Source organism: Hemitrygon akajei, unplaced genomic scaffold (genome assembly GCF_048418815.1).
Source record: "Hemitrygon akajei unplaced genomic scaffold, sHemAka1.3 Scf000043, whole genome shotgun sequence".
Lineage (NCBI taxonomy): Eukaryota > Metazoa > Chordata > Chondrichthyes > Myliobatiformes > Dasyatidae > Hemitrygon > Hemitrygon akajei.
Window position 1 is genome coordinate 6,860,534 of NW_027331929.1, and position 17,600 is coordinate 6,878,133.

Below are 17,600 nucleotides of genomic sequence, written 5' to 3' on the forward strand. Positions count from 1 at the left end.
GCAGGCAAGACAGTTCTGAATCCACCTGGCCAAACCTCCCTGGATCCCATGCCTTCTGACTTTCTGAATAAGCCTACCGCGTGGAACCTTGTCAAATGCTTTACTAAACTCCATGTAGATCACATCCACTGCACGACCCTCATCTATATGTCTGGTCACCTCCTCAAACAACTCTATCAGGCGTGGTAGGCACGATCTGCCCTTCACAAAGCCATGCTGATTGTCCCTGATCAGACAATGATCCTCTAAATGCCCATAGATCATATCTCTGAGAATCTTTTCCAAAAGCTTTCCCGCCACAGACGTAAGGTTCGCTGGTCTATAATTACCTGGACTATCCCTACTAACCTTTCTAAACAAAGGAACAACATTCGCCACCCTCCAATCCTCCGGTACCATTCCCGTGGACAACGAGGACATAAAGATGCTAGCCAGAGGTTCAGAAATCTCTTCCGTTGCCTCGTGTAGCAGCCTGTGGCATATTCCGTCAGGCCCCAGGGACTTATCCGTCCTAATGTATTTTAATAACTGCAACACCTCCTCTCCCTTAATATCAACATGCTCCAGAACATCAACCTCACTCATATTGTCCTCACCGTCATCAAGTTCTCTCTCAGTGGTGAATACCGAAGAGAAGTATTCATTGAGGACCTCGCTCACTTCCACAGCCTCCAGGCACGTCTTCCCACTTTTATCTCTAATCGGTCCTACATTCACTCCTGTCATCCTTTTGTTTTCAACATTGAAGAATTGAAGTGTTTGGTGTTTTCCTTTGCCCTGCTCCCCAAGGCCTTCTCATGCCCCCTTCTTGCTCTTCTCAGCCCTTTCTTAAGCTCCTTTCTTGCTACCCTATATTCCTCAATAGACCCATGTGATCCTTCCTTCCTAAACCGCATGTATGCTGCCTTCTTCCACCTGACTAGATTTTCCACCTCACTTGTCAACCATTGTTTATCTTCCCCAGCGGGACAAATTTATCCTTAACATCCTTCAAGAGATCCTTAAACATCGACCACATGTCCATAGTACATTTCCCTGCAAAAACATCATCCCAATTCACACCCACAATTTCTATCTTTATAGCCTCATAATTTCCCCTTCCCCATTTAAATATTTTCATGTCCACTCTGATTCTATCCTTTTCCAAGATAATGCTAAAGGTCAGGGAGCGGTGATCACTGTCCCCCAGATGATCACCCACTGACAGATCTGTGTTAAGCAGGTATATTACACGCATGTTTTTATCATTGAGGACACTGGTTTCAAAAGTCAGAAGTTATGTTGCAACTTCATCAAAATGACGGTTAAGGCTGCATTCGGCGTATTATACATAATTTTGTTCACCACATTGTTGGGAGGATTAGAAGGCCTTGGATAGCCTCCGAAGATGTTGAACGAGAGATCCGACAGAGGTCTCTAAGATCACCAAAGAAATAGACTGAGTAGACAGACAGTTACTTTTTCCAAAGTTGAAATATATCATACCAGAGGGAGTGCATTCGGGACAACATTGTAGGCCTGTTTCTGTACTCTGCTGGATGGTCTCTGTTCCTCAGGGTCCCTCTGTTTTGCAACACTCTCAACGGTCCCTGTACCTGTGACTCCACTTTCTAGGAACCGTGTACCTCTACCCCTGCGTCCTTCCGTTCTTTAACATATCGCAAGTTTCCTCACTTTGACCGTGCAAGTCCTACCCTGTTGTTTGCCCTCCTGAAATACGATAGTTCAAACTAAATTGCAAGTGCTCCTGTTCAGCCGACTTCCCCGGCGAATCGAGATCCCACTGTAAGAGGTAACTGTCTTCACTGTTTAAAACGCCATCAACGTTAATGTCGTCTGCAAGCTCACCTAACGTGTATTGTATAATCTGCTATAAATGGTCAATATAGTTGACAAAGATCACTGGACCCACCGCCGACCACCCTTGTGCAACGCTAGTGACGGGATTTCAGTCTGAGAAATGGACTGCAACTCTAAATTTTGTCCCATATCGCTGAGCCAAATATATACCGAATCAGCCATCCCTCCCTGCATCGCACACCCTCTCCCAGAGCGGTATACCATCTGGGTTCTTGTTAAATTCTATGTACATTATATCCGGCACCTTGGACTGAGCAGTCCTCCTCAATGAAATCGGGCAGAGAGATCTCCTTCGGTTCCAAAACATCTTCACACCAGTCTCTCATCTGAGCCCTTGTTAATAGCCCTGTTCAAGCCTCTGTATGGTACATCTACTACCAGTTCCTGGTCTGTCCTCCACAGTCAAATCCGCCCGAAAAATCTACCTGGGTCTCACGTCACCTGTCATCTCCTTCCCCCTTCTCTGGTTTATTTTCCCTATCTTTCCCTCTCCCGCCCAATCTCACTGCTCCATTCCTTCTTCGTCTCTCTCTACATTCCTCTCTTCTATCTTCCAGAGTGATCTACCATCTGGATTTTGATACGGGACTTGTCAGGCATCCATTATGCCTATCAATCCGGACATATCAGTCAATCAAGTTCCCCCGGGGCCCATACCATTACACGGAGTAGTCTATCATGTTGAAAAAAAAGTCTTATTTTCTTCTCTGTTCACAATGTCAACTTCCCTGTTCTCATGAAACGCCCTGGTTCCTTACTAAAAATATGAACACTGCTCCGCCCATTACGCTGGAAACTGCCGAGCGTTGTGGAAAGAGCTGAGCCCAGCTCCGAAACCAGCTTCCCCTCCATGAACTCTTTCTACACATAGCGCTGTTTCGATAAAGCATCCAGCATCAACAAGGGTCCCCGGACATTCTGTCTACTGCACCCTCCCATCGGAGAGAAAATGCAAAAGCATTTATCAGGTGGCTCAAGAACAGCTTCTACACTACAGTAATCAGACTATTGAACGGGCCCCAAACACGATAAGATGTACTCTTGACCTCAAATCCTTCTCTTCGTGGCTTTTGAACCTTATAGTCTGCCTACACTACAATTTCTCTGTAATTTTGATACTTTATTCTGCATTCTGTGATTGAGTAACCTTGTTCTACTCCAATGAAGTGATTTGCATCTAAGTGATAGGATCTCTCCTATCATTAATGTCTATCTGAATTACTTCTAATTATCTGGATAGGCAGGGTCTGATAACCAACAGTCAGCATGGATTTGTGCGTGGAAGTTCATGTTTGACAAATCTTATTGAATTTTTTGAAGAGGGTACAAGGAAAGTTGACAATGGAGAAGCAGTGGATATTATCTATATGTTGTCTATATGGTAGGTAATTGACAAGGTTCCACACGAAAAGTTAGTTAGGAAGGTTCAATCGTTAGGTATTAATTTTGAAGCAGTAAAATGCATTCAAAAGTGCCTGGATGGGAGTGGTGGATAACTGTTTGTCAGGTTGGAGGCCGGTGACTAGTGGTGTGCCTCAGGGATCTGTACTGGGTCCAATGTTGTTTGTCCTATACATTAATGATCTGGATGATGGGGTCGTAAATTAGAATAGTAAGTATGTAAACGATACTAAGATAGGTGAGATAGGTGGCGTTGTGGATAATGAAGTAGGTTTTCAAAGCTTGTCGAGAGATTTGGGTCAGTTAGAAATGTTGGCTGAAAGATGGAAGATGGGGTTTAATACTGATAGGATTGAGGTACTACATTTTGCTAGGAATAATCAAAATAGGACATACACCGTAAATGGTAGGGCATTGAGGAATGCAGTAGAACAGAGTGATCTAGTAATAATGGTGCACAGTTCCCTGATAATGAAATCTCATGTGGATAGGGTGGTGAAGAAAGTTTTTGGTATGCTGGCCTTTATAAATCAGATCATTGAATCAGATATACGAGTGGTATGTAATGTTAAAATTGTACAAGTCATTGGTGAAGGCAAAATATGGCGTATTGTGTACAGTTCTGGTCACCGAACTATAGGAAAGATGTCAACAAAATAAAGGGAGTATAGGGGACATTTACGAGAATGTTACTTGGGTTTCAGCACCTAACACAAAGAAAGTTTGAACAAGTTTGGCCTTTATTCTTTGGAGCATAGAAGTTTGAGGGGGGACTTGATAGAGGTATTTAAAATTATGAGGGGGATAGATCTAGTTGACGTGGATAGGTTTTTTTTCATTGACAGCAGGGGAGAATCAAACAAGAGGACATGAGTTGAGAGTTAAGGAGCAAAAGTTTAGAGGGTACATTTTTACACACAAAGTGGTAGCTGTGTGATAGATAGATAGATAGATAGATAGATAGATAGATAGATAGATAGATAGATAGATAGATAGATAGATAGATAGATAGATAGATAGATACTTTATTCATCCCCATGGGGAAATTCAACATTTTTTCCAATGTCCCATACACTTGTTGTAGCAGAAACTAATTACATACAATACTTAACTCAGTAATAATATGATATGCATCTAAATCACTATCTCAAAAAGCATTAATAATAACTTTTAAAAAAAAAAGTTCTTAAGTCCTGGCGGTTGAATTGTAAAGCCTAATGGCATTGGGGAGTATTGACCTCTTCATCCTGTCTGAGGAGCATTGCATCGATAGTAACCTGTCGCTGAAACTGCTTCTCTGTCTCTGGATGGTGCTATGTAGAGGATGTTCAGGGTTTTCCTTAATTGACCGTAGCCTACTCAGCGCCCTTCGCTCAGCTACCGATGTTAAACTCTCCAGTACTTTGCCCACGACAGAACCCGCCTTCCTTACCAGCTTATTAAGACGTGAGGCGTCCCTCTTCTTAATGCTTCCTCCCCAACACGCCACCACAAAGAAGAGGGCGCTCTCAACAACTGACCTATAGAACATCTTCAGCATCTCACTGCAGACATTGAATGACGCCAACCTTCTATGAAATACAGTCGACTCTGTGCCTTCCTGCACAAGGCATCTGTGTTGGCAGTCCAGTCTAGCTTCTCGTCTAACTGTACTCCCAGATACTTGTAGGTCTTAACCTGCTCCACACATTCTCCATTAATGATCACTGGCTCCATATGAGGCCTAGATCTCCTAGGCCTGGAACGAGCTTCCAGTGGAAGTGGTGGAAGCAGGTTCGATATCGCCATTTGAAGTAAAGTGGATCGGTATATGGACAGGAAAGGAGTGTAGGGTTATGGGCTGAGTGTGGGTCGGTGGGTCTAGGTGAGAGTAAGCGTTCTGCACTGACTAGAAGGGCCGAGATGGCCTGTTACAGTGCTGTGATTGTTATATGGTTATATATATGAACGATCTGGATGAGAATGTAGGTGGGTGGTTTGGTATGTTTGTAGATGATAGGTTGATGGGTGTTGTGGATCGCTTAGAGGACCTGCATTCAATTCCGTAGGACATGGATCAGTTTCTGATATGTGATGGAGGAATGGCAGATGGTGTTTAACCCGGAGAAACGTAAAATGTTGCACCTTGGTATGCGAAATGCTCAGAGATAGCACAAGATCAGAAGAGTTACAGAGGCTATCATTCACAAATGTGAAATGTCTAACACCAGAGGGAATGCATCGTGGACAGCATTGCCGGCCGAATGGCCTGTTCCTGCGCTGTAATGGCTGGTCTACGATGCAGGATGTTCGAAACACACAACGCGGTGTTAAATGCCCAGCTTCGCACAAGTCTTGGCCACAGATATTAGAGGTCCCGCGGGTAACACCTCCAGTCACGGACGTCCAACGTCCTCTGGGTTCTGTGGACAAGCCAGTACGGAAACTTAATTCCCAATTCACTGTGAATCCCAGTCATCACAATCTTGTGAATGCATCTCCCATGAGAGAGACTTTGTCAAAGGCCCGTCTGCAGTCAACTCTTTATCTCTCCACTGAAACGCGTGATCAACCCGAGATCCCTTTCTCTGTCGACAGTTAAGGGTTCTGTCGTTAACTGTCTCCTCTCCTTTCACATTTAACGCCCCAAAGGAAAATACCTCACACTTACCTGAGCTAAACTCTGTTTGCCATTTTCCACCCGGATCTACAACTGACCCATACCCCACTGAATCTATTGGCGATCTTACGCACTGTCCACAACTCCTACAATCTTTGTGTCGTCTGAGATTTTACAGCCTTCCATCTCTATTTTTATCCAGGACAGTCATAACCATCACAAACACCTGATGGTCCGGTTGCATATGTATACAATTTCCCACCATCTTTTATCATTTCTTCCTCAAAATTTATTTTTTTTTATTATAGAGAAACAGTACAGAATCGGCTCTTCCGGCCATTCAGGCCGCGCTGCCAACAATACTCTGAGTTATTCCTTTTTAATGACAGTTAAATTTACAATAAACGATTAACCGAAAAACCGATATGTCTTTGTACTATGGGAGGAACCCAGATCACCCGGAGGAAATCCACTGGCTCATGGGGAGTATTGGAAACTCCTTGCAAGCAGCGGCGGGAACTGAACCCGTGTCGCTGGTACTGTAAAGCGCCGCGCTAACCATCACGAGTCCGTGCTGCCCTTCTCCTTGTCAGCAGCCACAAAACATAGAAACACAATGGAGTCCACGAAAATCCCCACAACTTGTTCACCCCCACAAGACCGTCATTTATCTCATTCGTGAAAAATGAACAAAGCGGGCAAACAATGATACAGATAGGAAAAATAATAAACCCGTGACACTCTGTCTTTCCACTCTTACGCACCCCTTTCTCTCGCTCCATTGTCTCTTCCCCCGTCTCTCCCATTTTTTTCTGTCTCTTTTTTTTCACACATCCCACTCCCCATTCACATCGATCATCTCACCCGGACATTTCCTAGGTCCTTTCTCTTCTAGTTTTCTCTCCCCAATTGTCTCACATTTTCCCGCCCATCGCTCCCCTCACACCATACCCTTTCCTCTCCTTCGGTTTATCTGAATGGTCTCTCCACAGGTCCGCATAAGCAGGAGCCGAACGAGAACATCGGAAATAGACCGGACCGTAAGATCTGCTTACTCTGCCTAGTGACGTCCGTCCTCTTCCTGGCAGTGGTCGGGCTGTCGATCCATGGTGAGTCGAACGGACTCCGGTTGGAGTCAGACTGTAAACTAACAGAGTGGAATAAAACATGACCGTAAAACTCTGAATCCAGACAGCCAATTCCCCGTGCATCCCATGTATTCCCACATTCTGGATAAGCCTCCCCTGAGGGCTCAGTCAAACACCCACAGTTCCAACTTAATCGATGACATTCGGGAGACGTGTCTAAGTTTCTGGAATCAGAGAGACGCTTGTCAGCTCTGGGAAGTCAAGGAATTTGGACTCTCAGCGATGAGGCTCAATGTAACTGGGATTGAGAGAGGGAGGGGTGATCGTGGTGGCAGGAGAGACCGCGGCTGGTGGGTGGAAGGGAGTCCCAGTGGGGGACACGGCTGAATTCACACACATACTGAAAGAGAACATGGGAAATAGATCGAACCGTAGGATCTGCCAAATCTGCCTAGTTACTTCCGCCATTATCGTGATTGCTGACGGGCCCTCGACCCAAGGTGAGCCGAACGGGCTCCAAATGTAAATAAATTGTGATTGTAAAGCACCACAGTGACAATGACAATAAGACACCACTCACTGTGACACGTACACGCTCCTCAACCTGACACGTTCAGCTCCGCACCGTGACAAAGACTCACTCGTCACTGTAACACACCTTGCCGAGACAGTTTCGCCCCTCAACTTAACACAGATGCACCGCTCACTGATGTAATTACCCATACCTCACCCTGACACAAGCAAACCCCTTACCGTAATAGGGGATCCGAAATTCACAGCGAAACCTCCGTGACATTGACGCGCACCTCAGCGTGATACTGTCACACCAGTCGTGGCCATAACATGCCTTTCACTGTGAAACAGACACACCTCTCCCTGTGAGACCAGCTCACCCCACACCATGACACAGATTCTCTACCCACCGTGACACCGCCACCCCCCTCACTCTGATTTTTCCCTCGCCGTGACGTCAAGAAACCCTTCATTATGACTCGGCTCAACCCGCGACAGTGCACCTAACCACCTATCACAGTGACACCGACATTTTCCATAGAGTAACTCGGACATGCCCCGCAAGATACTGACGCAGAATCCCATTGTAAAATCAACAAAATCTTCACCGGGACTTTGGTATATCCCTCAGCGTGACACAGACACGCCCCTCAATATGGTGCCTACTCCTCTCACTGTGCCACCCTTCACCGTGACACTGACACAACACTCTCTGTGACCCGTTCGGTAGCGTGACGCTGACTCACGTGTTACTGTAAACGCTAAACATCCTTCACCATCTCTCTCAGTATCACAGATTCCCCAGTCTCAGATCACCCGGAGAACCTGTCTCAAGAATCTCTCTGCGCTCAACTCTAATCTTTCCGATCTTAAACGAATGCACAGCGAACTCCGTCACCAGTTCACTGAGATGGAAACGAAGTACAGATCTGTCAACGAAACCAAGGCTCAAATCTGTGAATTGTTGACCAGCAGAAGAGGTGAGGCATCATCCCCCTCTTTCACCCGCTCCTCATCACAGGACAAGCATGGAGAGAGGAATCGTCATTCTGTGCTTGACATCGGGAGTGTGTGAAGAGAAGGTATGGAGAGTGATTCACTCTGTGTTTGAGCTGGTCAGTTTGTGACGCGTCTCCCTGGAAGAAGTTGTATTCTGTCACTGAACTCAGGAGAGTTTGGCGGGATGTTGTAGAGGTGGATTCACTCTGGGTCTGACTTCGGGATTGTGGGACGTAGCATTAAAATTTCCTTCTATGTCTGACTCCGGGAATGTCTGATGGGACGGTATGGATCCAGCTTCACTCTGTGCCTGACCGAGGGATTGTATGTTGGGACAGTGCCCAGAGCGAATCACCTCATTTCTGACCTATGAAGTGTGTTATAGCACTGTGGAGAGAGAGCTTCACTCTGAATTCGGGAGTGTGTGAAGAGACGGTGCAGCGGGGACTTCGCTTTGTGTCTGAATACGGGAGTGAGTTATGGGATGTTGCAGAAGGAGCTTTACTCAGTGTTTGATCCCGGGAGTTTGCGATGAGACTGTGTGGAAGGAGTTTGTATTAAAAAAAAATGGCTTAAAGGAAGAAAGCAGAAAGGTAGTTGTGGAAGGAAAGTATTCTGCCTGGAGGTCGGTGTCTAGTCGAGTGCCGCAGGGATCTGTCCTGGGACCCCTGCTGTTTGTGATTTTTATAAATGACCTGGATGTGGAGGTGGAAAGATGGGTGAGTAAGTTTGTGGATGACACGAAGATTGGAGGAGCTGAAGATGGAGCTGTATGTTGTCGAAGGTTACAAGAGGATATAGACAGGCTGCAGAGTTGGGCATAAAAATGGCAGATGCAGTTCAATCCGGACAAGTGTGAGTTGATGTATTTTGGAAGGACAAACCAGAAGACTGAGTACAGGATTAATGGTCAGTTACATAAGAGTGTGGATGAACAAAGTTGACCTTGGGTTTCAAATCCATACATCCCTCAGGGTCCCTGCGCAGGTTGATAGGGTAATTAAGAAGGCCTATGGCATGCCAGGCTTCATTAACAGAGGGATTCAGTTCAAGAGTAGAGAGGTCATGTTACAGATCTGCAAATCTCCGGTGAGACCGCACTTAGAGTATTGTGTTCAATTCTGGTCACCTCATTGTAGGAAGGATGTGGAAGCTATAGACAGGGTGCAGAGGAGATTTACCAGGATGTTGCCTGAGTGGAGAACAAGTCATATGAAGCAAGGTTAGCAGAGCTGGGATTTTTCTCTTTGGAGCGTCGAAGAATGAGAGGGGACTTGATAGAGGTCCACGAGATTATAAGAGGCATAGATAGGGTGGTTAATCAGTACCTGTTTCTCAGGGCACAAAAAGAAAAAAAAACACCAGAGGGCATAGGTACAAAATTTAGGGAGGGAAGTTTAGGGGAGACATCAGGGGTAAGTTTTTTTACACAGAGGGTTGTGATTGCCTGCAATGACTTGCCAGGGATGGTGGTGGAGGCTAAAACATTAGGGTTATTTAAGAGCCTCTTGGACAGGCACATGGATGAAAGAAAAATGGAGGATTTTGGGGTAGTGTTGGTTTATGCATTTTTAAAGGATTATATGGGTCAGCACAACGTGGAGGGCTGAAGGGCCTGTACTGTGCTGTAGTGTTCTATAGTTTTATGGTTCTATGGAGTAACAGCGAGAGACTGACCCCGGAGGGGTGTGACTGGACGGCGTGCAGGAAATTTCACTGCACGTCTGAACGCTGGAATGTGTGATGAGGCCATGGCGAAAGAGATTCACTCTGTGTCTGATCCAGGCAGTGCGTGACGAGACTTTGTAGAGGGAGAAAACTATGTGTCTCTCTCCGGGAGTGTGTGATCGGACGGTGTGCAGGGAACTTATAGCTGTGTCTCACCCCGTGTGTGTTTGATGTGACTCTGTGTTGGACCCAGTTGCGTGTGATGAGTAGCTACTGCGGGACGTGGGGTGGGCGAGTGCCTTTGACAGGGGGTGGGGAACGTTATGTGTTTGTCTGACACCGGTAACGGTGACGCGTGCCTGGATGGTGTTCCGCTTTGTGTCAGATATCTCTCTGATAGGACTGTGGAGGGAACGTCTCTCGTTTATTGACCCCTGTGATGTCACCGGTAGACATCATGCTATGGTTGACCACGGGAGTGTGCGGCGGAATGAAGCAGAGTGTGTTTCATTTCCTATCTGACCACGGGAGGTTGTATTCGGGTAGTGTGGAGGGAGGTCTACTTTGTATTTGTCCGCAGTGCCGTGTGATGGGAGAGTGCGCAGGGAGCTTCACTCTATGTTTGACCCAGGGAGTGTGTGATAGTGTGGATTAGGGTTAGGATCGTGTGTGATGGGACAATCTGGAAGGAGCATCACTCTGTGTCTGACACCGGGACAGTATGATGTGACCGTGAGACAAGAGCTTCATTCTTCTCCTGTCTCCGAGAGTGTGTGACGGGACATGGTGTACGGAACACAGATTTGTGTCTGACCCGTCAGGAAGTGTGTGTTTGAATGGCCTGCAGGGACTTTCACTCTATAACTGATGGGACGGTGCCGAGTTAGTTTTATTGCATGTCTGATCTTGGGAGTGTGTGATGGGACCGTGTGGCGGGAGATTCACTTTATGTCTGGCCGGAGGAGTGAGTGATGGGACGGTATGAAAGCAGCGACACCTGCTGTCTGAATCCGGGATGGGAGTTGTGGACGGAGGTTGAATTTTTCTGATCCCATTCGGTGCAATGGGAGTTATGGAGGGAGATTCACTGTTTTTTATTGCTGACTTGCAGAGCAAACGTGTCCTCAGAACTGGATCGGAAACGTAAATCGGTGTTATTTCATATCCTCCTTGGAGAAACCTTATGATGGAGCGAGGGAACTTTGTTCAAAATTTGATGGAAGGCTCCTCGAAATAAATTCAAAACAGGAAGAGGTAAGTGATTCCCGGAGTCTAACAGAGATAGATAGATAGATAGATAGATAGATAGATAGATAGATAGATAGATAGATAGATAGATAGATAGATAGATAGATAGATAGATAGATAGATAGATACTTATTCATCCCCATGGGGAAATTCAACATTTTTTCCAATGTCCCATGCACTTGTTGTAGCAAAACTAATAACATACAATACTTAACACAGTAAAAATATGATATGCATCTAAATCACTATCTCAAAAAGCATTAATAATAGCTTTTAAAAAGTTCTTAAGTCCTGGCGGTTGAATTGTAAAACCTAATGGCATTGGGGAGTATTGACCTCTTCATCCTGTCTGAGGAGCATTGCATCGATAGTAACCTGCCGCTGAAACTGCTTCTCTGTCTCTGGATGGTGCTATGTAGAGGATGTTCAGAGTTTTCCATAATTGACCGTAGCCTACTCAGCGCCATTCGCTCAGCTACCGATGTTAAACTCTCCAGTACTTTGCCCACGACAGAGCCCGCCTTCCTTACCAGCTTATTAAGACGTGAGGCGTCCCTCTTCTTAATGCTTCCTCCCCAACACGCCACCACAAAGAAGAGGGCGCTCTCCACAACTGACCTATAGAACATCTTCAGCATCTCACTACAGACATTGAATGACGCCAACCTTCTAAGGAAGTACAGTCGACTCTGTGCCTTCCTGCACAAGGCATCTGTGTTGGCAGTCCAGTCTAGCTTCTCATCTAACTGTACTCCCAGATACTTGTAGGTCTTAACCTGCTCCTGATTAACATAAATTGAATCATTCCACACCGTCCCACCACACACTCCCGGGGTCAAGCACAGAGTGAATCTCCCTCCACACCGTCCCATCACACACTCCCGGGATCAGACACAGAGTGAAACTACCTCCACACCGTCCCATCACACTCTCCCGGGGTCAGACACAGAGTGAATCTCCCTCCTCACCGTCCCATCACACTCTCCCGGGGTCAGACACAGAGTGAATCTCCCTCCTCACCGTCCCATCACACTCTCCCGGGGTCAGACACAGAGTGAATCTCCCTCCTCACCGTCCGATCACACACTCCCGGGATGAGACACAGAGTGAAACTACCACTGGAAGCAGAATTAGATTCAGGTTTTTTATCACCGGCATGTGATGTGAAATTTGTTAACTTAGCAGCAGCAATTCAATGCAATCCATAATCTAGCAGAGAAAGAAAAAATATAATAAATAAAGTAAAACATAATAAAAATAAACAAGTAAATCAAACACATATATTGAAAAGATTAAATTAAATGTAAATAAAAACAGAAATGTTCAGCATTATAAGAAGTGAGGTAGTGTCCAAAGCTCTAACCCATTCAGGAATAGGATAGCAGAGGAGAAGAAGCTGTTCCTGAATCACTGAGTCTGTACCTTCAGGCTTCTGTATCTCCTACCTGATGGTTACAGAGAGAAACGGGCATGCCCTGGGTGCTGCAGGTCTTTAATAATGGACGCTGCCTTTCTGAGACTCCGCCTCCTGAAGATGTCCTGGGTACTTTGTAGGCAAGCGCCCACGATGGAGCTGATTAGATTTACAACCTTTCGCAGCTTCTTTCGGTCCTGTGCAGTAGCCCCTCCATACCAGACAGTGATGCAGCCTGTCAGAATGCTCTCCACGCTGCAAATGTAGAAGTTTTTTTTTAGTGTGACCGAATGAAGTCCCTCCACGCCGTCCCGTCACACACTCCATCTATACCGTCTGATCACACATTCCTGGCAGCAGACACTGCGTGGATCCATCTCTGTCCCATCTCTTCACATTTTCCCGTGGTCAGGTATGGAGGGAGGCTAAATGGAACCCTGACGTTGGACCAGCATGCTTTTGTCTGAGGCTCGGCGGGGGGGGTGGGGGGGTGGGGAGGGGGTCGATACTGCCTCCGGCCCGGTCAAACCGAATAATCTCCATTGTGTGGGTGTGGCCTGGTTACAAATCAATCCCAAGATATAACGAGCAGAACACCATTTCCAATTAAATGATTGGGCTTTATGATTCTTCATTTGACTATGGGTCATTACAGAAAACAAAGAGAAAAAGGGCCCATTTTAACGAAACAGTCTAATACGCTCCTTGGAGCTCACTGTTTTCCCGTCCGTCCGTTCTCCATCGATTTACCCCGGGTGTGGTCGACTCCCAACACCATTCCAGGACCGCTCAGGCCTGCAGTCTACGATTACCCCGCTCTGGCATCTTCTCTCTCCATCTTCTGCCGAACAAAAGCCCGCGAGTCCCTCGCTCTCGGGCTCACAGGAAAGAGAACCCCTCCCATCATGGGACGCCACCCATTCCAAAGCCCCCGTTATCTCTCGTCATAACACAAACACACTGTTGCTACAGAGAAACTATTACATTAGCAGTGAAACATTTCCCAGGGCTTTGCATGCACATTAATCGGAAGGATTTACTTTCACAGAATTTTATTTCCATCTCTATCGGCTACGGACCCGGAATTTACTGGATTGGAAAATGCAGAGACGGGTGAGGTTTGGACGGTTGCAGGTCGGTGGTGTGGGACTGACACGAGGCCGTGGGGAGAGAGCCGGGAGTGGGATTAGTTTTCAGATTTACAGATTTACGCTGTGAGTCAGGTTGGAGACTGACACGAGGCCGTGGGGAGAGAGTGGGTCAGTGGGATAAGATCGGAGGCTGACGCAAGGCAGTGGGGAGAGAGTAGAACAGTGGGATTAGTTTGAATACTGACACAGATTTGTGGGGAGAGAGTGGGTCAGTAGGATTAGTTTGAGTATTGACACAGATTTGTGGGGAGACAGTGGGTCATTGGGATTAGTTTGGAGACGGGGCTGTCAGGAGAGTGGAACAGTGGGATTAGTTTGTTGCCTGATGTAGGGTTGTCGAGAGAGGGTGGGGAAATTGGATTAATTTGGGAACTGACTCGAGATTGTGGGGGAGAGCGGTGTACTGGGACTCGTACGGCCAAGAAACCGGAGCTGTGGGGAGAGCGTGGTATCATGGGATTAGTTCAGAGTCTGACAAGCGGCTGTGGGGAGAGCGTAGATTAGTGGGATTAGTTTGCCGACGGTCTCCGGTTATCTGCTGGAGCTGTTTTGTCTCTGTTGAAATTGTCTGACCCTTTTTGATAGGAATGTGGCCTCTGATCTTCTGTACAAGATTTTCTATGGATCGCCCACCTGCAGTAAATGTGACTCGTCCCGTGACAATTTCCATTGCAAAAGGAAACACAGATTCATCTGTGAGAAGTCGGCACATTTATACCCGGATATTCCAGAAGAGATCCAAGTTCTCTGTCAACAGCCTGTCGGGACGACTTCAATCATGTGACTACACCCCGCTACTCCTCATTCAATCTGCCCACTCTCATTCTGCCATCCTTTCATCCCCACCCACCCTCTCTTCCCCTCATTCCTACTCCAGTCTCCTCCTCTACTCGCATCCACATTCTTCTCACTACTCTCTCTACCCTTCGAGAGTACTCCTCTCCCCTACCGCCCCCGCTCTACCCCGCTCCCCCCATTTATTCCCACTTTCTACTCCTCGTCTCGCTCTGCTATTCTTCTCACCAACTTATTCCGTTTCTCCACCCTCCTCTCCCCCTCAGGTCCCATTATCTGACCCTCCTCACTCCGTCCTCTCCACACACTCTCACCTCAATTCTGTGCACTCTAAATTCCCCAACACAGAGGAAAAAGACTGTGCACATTTACCCTATCTGTGCCTCTCCTGGCTTCATACCCACGCTCCAAGTAACAGTGACACATCCTTCTTGCCGGCTGTCCATAATCCAGACACTCGACACCCAGCAACATCCGCGGAAATCTCCGTCAGCGCTCTTTCCAGCTCAGTGGCATCTTTCCCACAGGAGGGCGACGAGAACCGAACACCGCCCTGCAAGTGCGACCTCACCGGCGCCTTGTACAATTACAACGTGACCTCAGCACGCTGCAAATATGTAAATTTAACGTAAATTGGAAAAAAAAATAAATACTGCAAAAAAGGTGAATACCGAGGGAGTGTTTAAGTGTTCAGCGAGCTTTCGCAATCCGATGGCGGAGGGGAAGCAACTGCTTGTAAATTGTTGAGTTTACAGGCGCCTGTAACCCCCTCCCCGATGGTACCGATGGGAACTGGACATTTCCCAGCTGGAGGGGTTCCTCGCTGATGGATGTGGTCTTCCCCGAGGCATTCCTTCTAGAACATGTCCTCGATGGAGGGGAGGGTTGTGCCCGTGATGGGGTTGGCTGAGCCTTGAACCCGCTGCAGCCTCGGGCGACCCTCTGCGTTGCAGCCTCCACACCAGGCGGCGATGCGACAAGTCAGAACGCTCTCCACAGTACATCCGGAGAAAGTCGCGAGTCTTCAATGACAGACCACTCTCCCTCAAACCCCTAACCTTGCAATCCCCTCTGTACCGAGAGAGTTATGGATGGTAGAGAAGGCAAGGGCCGAGTAGAGTCTAGAATACACTCCGGCTCAGACTCGAAATAATCAAGACCACAGTGATGAAATCCAAATATTAAGTCACAAACAGCAGTACAGGAAATCGATCCCGTACGGTTGAACACTGAGTGCTCGGCGCGAGGCCTTGACCGACAGACATTCCATGAAGGAACATTGGCAGACAATGATTGGCAGTCTGAGTCTTAAAGGGAAAGTGACAGCGAACTACTCTCCGAGGAATGGGAGTGCTGAAACCTCGATATCCGAGTCTGTTCTCTCAGGAACATGACACGTTCTTTGTGTCACATGAATATGTTTTTCCCAGTGAGGACCCTCACAGACCCAGTATCACAGGATGCCATACAAGAGAGTCACCCTCTCTCCCCAAAACTTTGTGTCAGACTCCAAACTAATTCCACTCCTACCCCCCTGCGTCAGTCACCAAAATAATCCCAGGGTAGTGATCCCTCCCGTCAGCCCTCTGCCAGTTCTCAAAATATTCCCCTGCCCTGTCCTTCCCCGACAGACACCAATCGGTTCCCAAAGTATTCCCATTGTACCATCCTCTCCAAACAAGCTCGTACAGTCGTCAAACAAATCCCAGTCCCCCTCCCTCTTCCCAACAAACTTCATTCAGTCCGCAAACTTATCGCATCTTTACTCCTCAGGCGTATTTCATTTCCCAACTCCCACACCACACCCGTTCTCGCATTTTCGAATCTAGTAAGCAAGGACTCCGTGGACAAGAGAGCGGAAAACAAAACTCTGTATTTTTTTTTTTGATTAATGCCTAGAAACGAAGACGATTCCCGGAGCTTTTCTCGGTTTATTACAACAGGGGTGTACGACGGGTCGGTGTGGTGGGTGCTTCACTCTGTGCCGGACACCGGGCTGTTTGATGCGACGGTGCAGAGGGAGCAACATCTGTCTCTGACCACGGGAATGTGTGATGTAAACGTTCGGACGGAGAATCACACTGTGTCGAACCCGGGCGTGTGTAATCGGACGCTGTGGTGCGAGTTTTACTCCGTGCGTGTGTAATTGGACGGAAAACAGGAAATATCACTGCGTGTGTGACCCATGGGTGTGCCTGACGTGACCGTGTGGAGGTAGCTTCAATCTGTGTACGACACGCGAACGCGTGGAGGGAGGTTTACTCTGTGTCTACATCCGGGATTGTGTGCAGGCAACATCACTCTGAGTCTGACACTGCGAGTGTGTGAATCCCACTCTCTGTCTGACCAGGTGTGTGTGTGTGTGTGTGTGTGTGTGTGTGTGTGTGTGTGTGTGTGTGTGTGTGTGTGTGTGTGTGTGTGTGTGTGTGTGTGTGTGTGAGAGAGAGAGAGAGAGAGAGAGAGAGAGAGAGAGAGAGAGAGACAGACAGACAGAGAGAAAGAGAGGAGACAGAGACAGGCAGATTCACGCTGACCCCGAGATTGTGTGATGGGACGCTGTGGAGGGAGATTTACTCTGTGTCTGACCCCGGGAGCGTGTGATGGGATGGTGTGGAGTGAGATTCACTCTGTCTTTGACCCCGGGAGTGTCTTATAGGACGGTGTGGAGGGAGATTCACTCTGTGTCTGACCCCGGCAGTGTGTGTGATGGGACGGTGTGGAGGGGGATTCACTCTGTGTCTGACCCCGGGTGTGTGTGATGGGACGGTGTGGTGGGAGATTCACTCTGTGTCTGACCCCGGGAGTGTGTGACGGGACGGTGAGGAGGGAGATTCACTCAGTGTCTGACCCCGGGAGTGTGTGAT

The 17,600-nt window shown here is 47.4% G+C and overlaps 1 protein-coding gene across 1 annotated transcript in view; it reads left to right on the plus strand.

Annotated features, from left to right (window-relative positions):
* LOC140720485 (uncharacterized) overlaps positions 1 to 16,882 on the plus strand; it is a 47,918-nt gene extending 31,036 nt beyond the window's left edge. The window contains exons 5-11 of the mRNA XM_073035335.1: positions 6,853 to 6,969; positions 8,250 to 8,441; positions 11,240 to 11,382; positions 13,839 to 13,903; positions 14,527 to 14,701; positions 15,264 to 15,364; positions 16,636 to 16,882. Coding sequence (XP_072891436.1) covers positions 6,853 to 6,969; positions 8,250 to 8,441; positions 11,240 to 11,382; positions 13,839 to 13,903; positions 14,527 to 14,701; positions 15,264 to 15,364; positions 16,636 to 16,882 — 1,040 coding nt within the window. The remainder of the gene's footprint in view (positions 1 to 6,852; positions 6,970 to 8,249; positions 8,442 to 11,239; positions 11,383 to 13,838; positions 13,904 to 14,526; positions 14,702 to 15,263; positions 15,365 to 16,635) is intronic.
* The last annotated feature ends 718 nt before the right edge of the window (positions 16,883 to 17,600 follow it).